Source organism: Eucalyptus grandis, chromosome 3, assembly GCF_016545825.1.
Source record: "Eucalyptus grandis isolate ANBG69807.140 chromosome 3, ASM1654582v1, whole genome shotgun sequence".
NCBI classification, from domain to species: domain Eukaryota; kingdom Viridiplantae; phylum Streptophyta; class Magnoliopsida; order Myrtales; family Myrtaceae; genus Eucalyptus; species Eucalyptus grandis.
In genome coordinates, this window is record NC_052614.1 from 21,972,057 (window position 1) to 21,980,434 (window position 8,378).

Genomic DNA, 8,378 nt, shown 5'->3' on the forward strand with positions numbered 1-8,378 from the left:
TGGCAAAGAACCCATTTGAAAAGTTTGTAGATGCTTATGATGGAGAGTGTCAAAGCCCTCATTAATAAGTTAATGAGTTTGGATGCACATCATCTCTCAATGCATCGTCCAATTACGTTGGTGGCTGGGATTTTCAATTAGTCTCTCCAAAGAATTCTAAGGATTTGTAGAGAGACATTGCCAAAGATAATTATATATTACTGTAAATTAACTGATGAAATTTACGAACTAGTGTGCCTTCTTCATTGATAATTGCTACCCGATGACTGAGAGTTAAGGTGCATTATTAAGTTTTGGAATTGTTCAAATATAGAGTTAAACAAGAAGTCTCTTTCTTGATGAAAGAGAGAGGTTAGGTCTTCTCCTTTCGCTATCAACTTTCACTTTTTGCATTAATCAACGCCTCAAAACAAAAAATTTGCCCTACGCAGAAGTAACATCCCCAATGTACCATACTATAAAAATCAATTGGGAAAGGAGAAGACCAAGACTTATTGTTTCCCATGGATTATTTGGAAAGTAAGAGCAGCTCTTCTGTGACAATTGTGCACCAGTCTCTGGCCCACAATGGCCTGTTTTTTCGGATGAGCAGCGACGAAAGATTGAAGAAATATATGCCAAATAAATCGTGCATTTGGAAAATTTAAACTCGCACCGCACCGCACAAAGACTTCGTCACATAAGGATTTGTAGGGGAATCGTCTCATGAAAGTCTCCAGACCTGCCGTTGTTAACTCCATAGCTTAAAATAAGCTAATAACTACATCCTTTGGACCAGAAAAAGGAAAAGAAAAATTAAATTCTTGATGCTGATAATTCTCCACAAATGCGTATCAACCACAATTGGGAAAATTATCCAAAAGGTTATCAACCTATTACACTTTTATCAATTCAGCCATAAATATTTCAATTTTGCTAATTCAATCATAAATCTTTTCACTTCTTATCAATTCAATTTATCTGGCCAATTTTGGCTAGAAATTGCTAACATGGATGGCCGGTGCTAACGTGGCACTTTTTAAATCATATTTTAATAATATTTTGAATTTTTCTGATTTTTCTTTTTAACTTTTTTTTTTTGCTTTGGGGGGGGTTTAGATTTGGCCGGCCTTGGCCATCGGTGAGGGCCAAAGTGTCAGTCATAGGCGAGGGTCGGCAACCCTCACTAGCCATAGGTGAGGGCAGTTGACCCTCGCTAACTTTGGGCGAGGGTGCTGTGCTTTCGCGAGCTTTGGTCGAGGGTCGCGACACCCTCGCCAACGAAGGTGAGGGCATGCAAGGCAAAGGCCTCAAGCGAGGTCATTGCCCTCGCTAGATCTAACTAGGCAAAGGCCTTGAGCGAGGTCACCCCTTGCTTGGAGCCAGCGAGGGTCGCCAAGCCCTCCCCTTGCTAGATTTGGTGAGGGCGTCACAAGCCTTGTTATTTCTAGGCGAGGGCTTGTGCGCCCTCGCCCAGAGCTGGTGGGTTGGTCGCTCCGCCGCGGCCCTCGCTTGTGGCTAATGAGGGTTGGCCGACAACCTTTGCCGACTAGATTCAAAACCCAAAAAAAAAAAAAAAGAAGTAGAAAAACCATAAAAAAATATCAAAAAATTTTATTTAAAAAGTGCCACGTTAGCACCGGTCGTCCACGTTAGTAATTTTTAGCCAAAATTGGTTGAATGGACTCAATTGGCAAGAAGTGAAAAATGTTTATGACTCAATTGACAAAATTGAAAAGTTTAGGACTAAATTGGTTTAGGACTATTTGGATAATTTTCCCTTCACAATCCATATTAGTTGGAAATGTTAGCCTAGAAAAAGGAAAAAAAAAATCCACATGCAACGTATATTTTCTTAGTTTAAAAGTACATAACGGAATCTTATTTCAACATCTTAATTTTGTAACACAACAATTAAAAAAGTTGATATTTTACCTCTTTGAAGCTAGTTGATTAATTATTTTGAAGCTACCGGTTACTCCGTTTTAGAATGCATATATACAGTCTAGAAACTGGAAAATACAAATTTTCAGATTATAAAATCCATCCAACTTGAAACACATTTCATGCAGACAATCCCCAGCTCAAAATACTCTGCTCTTGTTGATTTTTCTTCTTTCTCATTCTCTTGTTTTGGGGTTGTGATCTCTCCCCCACTGCATACGCTTACCGTTGATTTGCTAGACTTCTCAAGTCTTGGCAATGTAATGAAAGCACCCTGCATCTATCAATGACGCAGTCAAAGTTGGTGGGCAGTAACAAATTCTGATGTGACTTATTGTCGAGGAAACCAACCCCATTGACTTGGCATTTACCTAGAACTTTAGTTCGACCATCAAAAATTTCTGAAAATCAATTTTAGACTCCCAAAGTCCCAAATCAATTTCCCAAAAATTATAAAAATTATATACTATAGAGATTTCTTATCAAATTTGATCAAAAAAATTAAATTGGTAAACTTTCAAAAGGTTTGAGTTTTAATTAGCACAATTGAAGATTTTATGATTGAATTTGTACAAGTATAATAGGTTTAGAATTTTTTTCTTGATAATTTTGTAATATAAAACCTCTTAAGCTTTCCTTGAGGGCAATGAGTCCTTTTAACGAATTTTAGCGTTGTGATCTCCCATTGCATGCGCTTCATACTTGCTTGACTTTTCAAGTCTTGGCAGGATAATGAAAACACCCTGATGAGACATACTCTCGTACGTGAGAAATTGCCAAGAAAACTGATGGCATTGATTTAGGATTTACTTGAAACTTTATAGGCGAATCTGAGAAAATTCTCAAAATCAATTTCAGACTCTTGAAGTCTTTTTACTTAGCAAATCATATCTAAACACTGCAAATTTCATTCTCATTCATCTTCTGTATTTGGATTGTTTGGTGCTGTTTTGATTTTCAAATTCAAATTCGAACCGACCCAAATTAACAGTTTCTTGCTTTATCTAACTAATCTTTAGTACTTACCATTGATGTACCTAATTTTTTTTTAATTGTACATAGCATAAATTGAAATATTACTCTGCGCATAAAGATTTAAATACGATGTTGATATTTGTACAAATATTTAAGGAGTTCATACATTAGAGATGTGCATGCAATAGTTTATGAGCACCACCCATCGAAATTAATTCTGAGATTGAGAAAAAAATATCTATCTAATCACGACTTTTATTATTTGCAAGTCAGTTTGGAAATTCCTACGAATGATTGCGACGCCACAACGTGAATCACGACAGGCTTGTCAAGGCTTCTTTAGTGAAGAGCCATAGAGTGTGGACAAAACCGTATAATTGATTAGTAATGATGTAATCACCGCGAAGACAATCAATATAGTGGGGACTATGAATAATGCATATACTCCTTAGCTTTCTAGAAGCTCCATCATCGCTTATAAAGGTTGTCATCGGGCTATGAAGCTCATCACCTCGTTGCAAAATATCATCTCATTTCAGGAAGAATATGGGTGGATCCATGCTGCTCCATAGACTTCCCTTGAGAGTTGTGCTGCTGTTGTGCTCATTGGTAGCTCTATTCTCAGTAGTTACTGCGGATGTAGTCCAAACAACAAAGCCCGGATGCGCGAACAGATGTGGCAACCTCACCTTCGCGTACCCATTCGGGATGAATGATGCCGGCGACGACTGCTACTTCAAAGAAAAATCAAAGTCTTTCCTCATCTTTTGCAACGACTCGACTGATCCTCCCACTCCTCGTATGTACAGTAAAGATTCTAATTTCCGAGTACTCGATATATCTATGGAGAGCCACGAGATTAGTGTAATGGTGTTTGTAGCCAAAGATTGTTATAATTCGTCCGGCACATCCTTGTACAATAATGATCCTCACTTCTCTCTTCCCATATTCCCCATATCTTCTGCCAAGAACAAATTTATCGCCGTGGGATGCGACACGTACGCGACCTTCAGCGGAAGCACGTATGTGACGGGGTGCTTGTCCTCATGCCACAGCGTCTTGGACGTGATTAATGGGTCGTGCTCGGGCATCGGTTGCTGCGAGACTAGCATTCCTCGAGACGCCTACCGATACAACATCTCTGTCACTAGCTACAACAATCATCTCGGCATCTCTGAATTCAATCCGTGCGGATACGCTTTCGTTGCCCAAGACGGCTTCTTTAGCTTCTCTACGGACAATCTGCGCGGGCCGCCATTTGATATGGTCCCTCTAGTTGTCGATTGGTTAATTCCAAATCAAACATGCGATGATGCACAGAAGAATACAACGACCTACATGTGCCGAGAGAACTCCAATTGTACAGATGCTGAGAATGGAAATGGCTACCAGTGCCACTGCTTGAAGGGTTTTCAAGGGAACCCCTATCTCCAAAATGGTTGTCAAGGTACCTTTTCCCGTCTTTTCATTAGACCCACCTCACATCCGAACGAGTGCTCCTGTATAGAATCGTGGATCATTATTTCCATAAGGGCGACCATGTTAAATGGATCCAATTGCATAAAAACCCAGAGAAAGAAATTCTTAGAAACTTCAAGTCAGAGGACCAAATTTTGACTTGATGAATGGTACATGTTTCAAACGATTCTCCTAGTAGTCACGTAACATTTATAATCTTAAAAATCATAACAATCTAGGCCGTTAAACACAATCATACCTTTTTTTTTCCTTTCAGATGCACGAATTTCCATTGCTTGAAATTTAATATGACCTATGAAGCGCTTAGTAATAATCTGTTAACTTTCACAGCTATCATTCCAGATATAGCTAGACATTCTTCTCTCTTAAGTTTAGTCCGTACAATTGTTTTATAAACTGAATCAGTCGAGTGAAATTGAGTTTATAAACAGACGGTCCATACCGAACCCTCAATATGAATCGGTAAAGTTAGCTTGTAAATCAGTTTCACCTACCGATGTTAATACATCCAGCATTATTCTGTATTTATAGACAATTATTTTTGAATTTTTTTCTATGTAATGTATTATTCTAATTAGTAATGGCACAATTTTGTTGGATAATTCTTAAATCTTCTATTCTAAACAAAGATCAAATGCTCGGTTACGCTTAGGCTCTTGAGATAATGACCTATCACTTAAAAAGTGCGGTGAGGTATCACGATCTCAGAAAAAGCAAATTAACTTGATGTGTCCTCTCAAAATTGAAAGTGTTGCCAAATCATGGAATTCTATTTACTTTTTCAAGTTTCTTCCAATTGAAATGGTGTCGGATTGCTTCTTCCATTTGGAATATATTCTTCCAGATATCAATGAATGCGTGATTTCACAACCCTGCGTTGAAATATGTACGAACTTGCCGGGAACGTATAATTGTTCATGTCCGAAGGGATCCCGAGGAGATGGAAAAAAAGATGGCAACGGTTGTACTCCTACAAAGAGGTTTCGCTCAATGGACATCGTGCTAGGTCAGTAAGTCGTACACATTGCTCAAACTTTTTCATCATATAAAAGCTTCTTTTATCTTGTAATTTATTCACCTTCTTTAAATGTTGTTATTATGCCATTGTTCCATCTTTTGCTATTAGTTATTGAGATTTTTCGGATGTAAATCTTTCTCTTTGAATTAATTGTGTCCATGGATTAAATTGATATTATATACCTGTGTCGTCATCTCAAGTTATTCAATTCGATATTAACAAAATCAACCACTTGCTCTTCTGTTGTTGAAAAAGAATCAAGCACGTTTTATCCACTTGATGCATTGAATCGTTCCTGTTATCATAAGTTACTCTCAGCATAATTATATATTTAGGTTTATTTTGCTATTATCAAGGTTTTTCTTAATGAAAGCTTCAAGTTGATGGAGAAGAATAAGAAAATAGGACAAAGAAGTAAATTAACACAAGATTGTTTGAGTAATGAAAATGAAAGAGTCAAGCAAATTTCGATTCTGTTTTTTTCTTTTCTTTTCTTGGTTATGAGAACATATGTAGTGTGATGGACAACTAATTTGTTTGTTCACCGAATATAATGTCTTTTACTAGGCGTGAGCATAAGCTTCCTGCTGGTTCTTTTGGCCGTTTCCTGGTTATATTGGGGCCTTAGAGAAAGAAAAATCAGGAGACAGAGAGAGAAGTTCTTCCAAGAAAATGGGGGCCACGAACTGTTGCAGAGACTTCGTTCTGAGCACAAAGGCTCCATTGAATCCGTGAGAATTTACACCGACGAAGATCTCAAGAAGGCCACGGATCACTACCATGAAAGCCGAATCCTAGGCCAGGGAGGCCAGGGAACTGTATACCGAGGGATCTTAGCAGACAACAGGGTTGTCGCCATCAAGAAGGCCAAGATTTTGGCCCGAAGTCAGGTTAAAGAATTCATCAACGAGCTGATCATCCTCTCCCAAATTAATCACCGCAATGTGGTTAAGCTAATCGGTTGTTGCTTCGAGACGGAGGTCCCGTTATTAGTCTACGAGTTTGTGACCAATGGCACCCTTTCTGACCACTTACACAAGTGCGGCCACGAGTCCACATTATCCCGGAGGGCTCGTCTGCGCATTGCAGGGGAGACCGCAGGTGCGCTCTCGTACTTGCACTCCGATGCATCCACTCAGATTTTGCACGGAGACATAAAGAGCACAAACATATTGTTGGATGAAAACTACACCGCAAAGGTCGCTGATTTTGGAGCATCCAGGCTAGTCCCCCTCAACGGCACACAGCTGAACACGCTGGTTCAAGGCACGCGTGGGTACTTGGACCCCGAGTACCTCCACTCGAGCCAGTTGACTGAGAAGAGCGATGTCTATAGCTTCGGGTCGTGTTGGCTGAGTTGCTGACTGGACTGAGGGCCTTCTCCTTTGAGCGGGCTGAGAAAGAGATGAACTTGTCCTTGTATTTTGCTTCTGCGATAAAGAGCGAGAGGCTGTTTGAAATCATCGACCCAATGGTGCTGAACAATGGGAACCCAGAAGAGATTAAGGAAGTTGCGATGCTGGCAAACCAATGCCTGAGAGTGAAAGGCGAAGATCGGCCAACCATGAAGGAAGTGGCAATGGAATTGGACGGACTGATGAGGATGATGGATAGGCATCCATGGTCGAATCGGAGCGGTGACCTTGAAGAAGCTGAACATTTGCTTGGTGAGAGATCAAACGAATGTTATGGCATCCTCAGAAGCAATGCATCAAGAGATGTAAGTAACCAAATGTCCTTCGAAATTGAAAGTGGAAGATGAGACGTCATGGCAATGGTGGTCCTTGTACTATTATTCCTTTTTTTTTTGGGTGTGTATTTCCTCGTCTTTTTTTTGTCTGTTTAGTTGCTTGGTCTATGTGATTAACGTTCAGATGCAACGTCCAAATGGAGTGACTGGCCTTATTTGTGTAACATAACATTCGGACGATATTTGAAAAATAAAAAAGGCCAAAAACATTCTTGAGCTTTTCTCTCATTCAGCGAGCTAGGAATTGGCCAACTTTTTATTGCCTCCATCTTTCCAAGATCTACTCTAACACCATCGTTGGAGACAACATAGCACCGGGCTCCTTGTGCAAAAGTGACACTTCTTCAGGTTGGCATACAAACGTTGTTCCCGTAGCACTTGAAGAATTTGATACTCCAAAAGCTCCACTTGCGCCTTGCTATGCTATAAATTACGATGTCATCAAAGTATACACGACAAACTAGCCAATGAAAGGTTTAAAACCATGATTCATAAGATGCATAAAAGTACTAAAAGTATTAGAAACGTCAAAAGGGCATCACCATGCGTTTAAGAAGACCATTCTTAGTTTTGAAAGCTGTCATCCTTTAATCTCCTACTTCATCAGGATTTGACAATAGCTGCTCTGAAGATTGATCTTGGAAAAACACACAAGCTCTTTGAAGTTGATCAAGCAAATACCAAGGCAAGGAAAAATAAAAAATAAAAAACTTGATGGTTATGTTGTTCACCGATCTATTATCAATGCACACTTGCCAAGAACCATTTTTCTTTGGAACTGGAAGTGCCGGGACAGCAAAAGGACTCGAGCTTTCTTGTATTGCTCCCTTGGCCAAGAGTTTATCAACTTGCCTTTGAAGTTCTTTATGCTTCTCAGAGCTCAATCGATCGAACAGAAGCACCAAGCACAAAATCGATATGATGTTGAATCTCTCTCAAAGGAGGAAGGTTGGATGGAATTTCATTGGCATGACTTCACAGAAATCCTCAAGCCACGGCTGTTAAATGGTTGGGATCTCCTCTTTTGCTTATTTTCTTCCACTATAACAAAAGCGTAAGCCTCACAAGCATCCTCCGATGCTTAGGAAAACTTAGACTTGGAAAGAAGATTTGTTCCTTTCCCATGAGGAGGCTTGGGAACTCTCTCCGTCTTGCAAGGGCCCAATGTAATCTTGACGCGGTCTTTGACAAAGGGATAGGTGTTATACATCACACATAATCTCATCTTTATAT

General features: G+C 39.6%; 1 protein-coding gene across 1 annotated transcript; it reads left to right on the top strand.

Moving 5' to 3' along the window:
- The first annotated feature begins 3,391 nt into the window (after positions 1–3,391).
- On the top strand, positions 3,392–7,373 carry LOC104428449 (putative wall-associated receptor kinase-like 16). The gene is given in 4 exon segments (XM_018866194.2): positions 3,392–4,345; positions 5,222–5,383; positions 5,963–6,736; positions 6,739–7,373. Coding segments are annotated over 4 exon segments (2,256 nt in total). The 5' UTR covers positions 3,392–3,444; the 3' UTR covers positions 7,158–7,373.
- Positions 7,374–8,378: the final 1,005 nt, after the last annotated feature.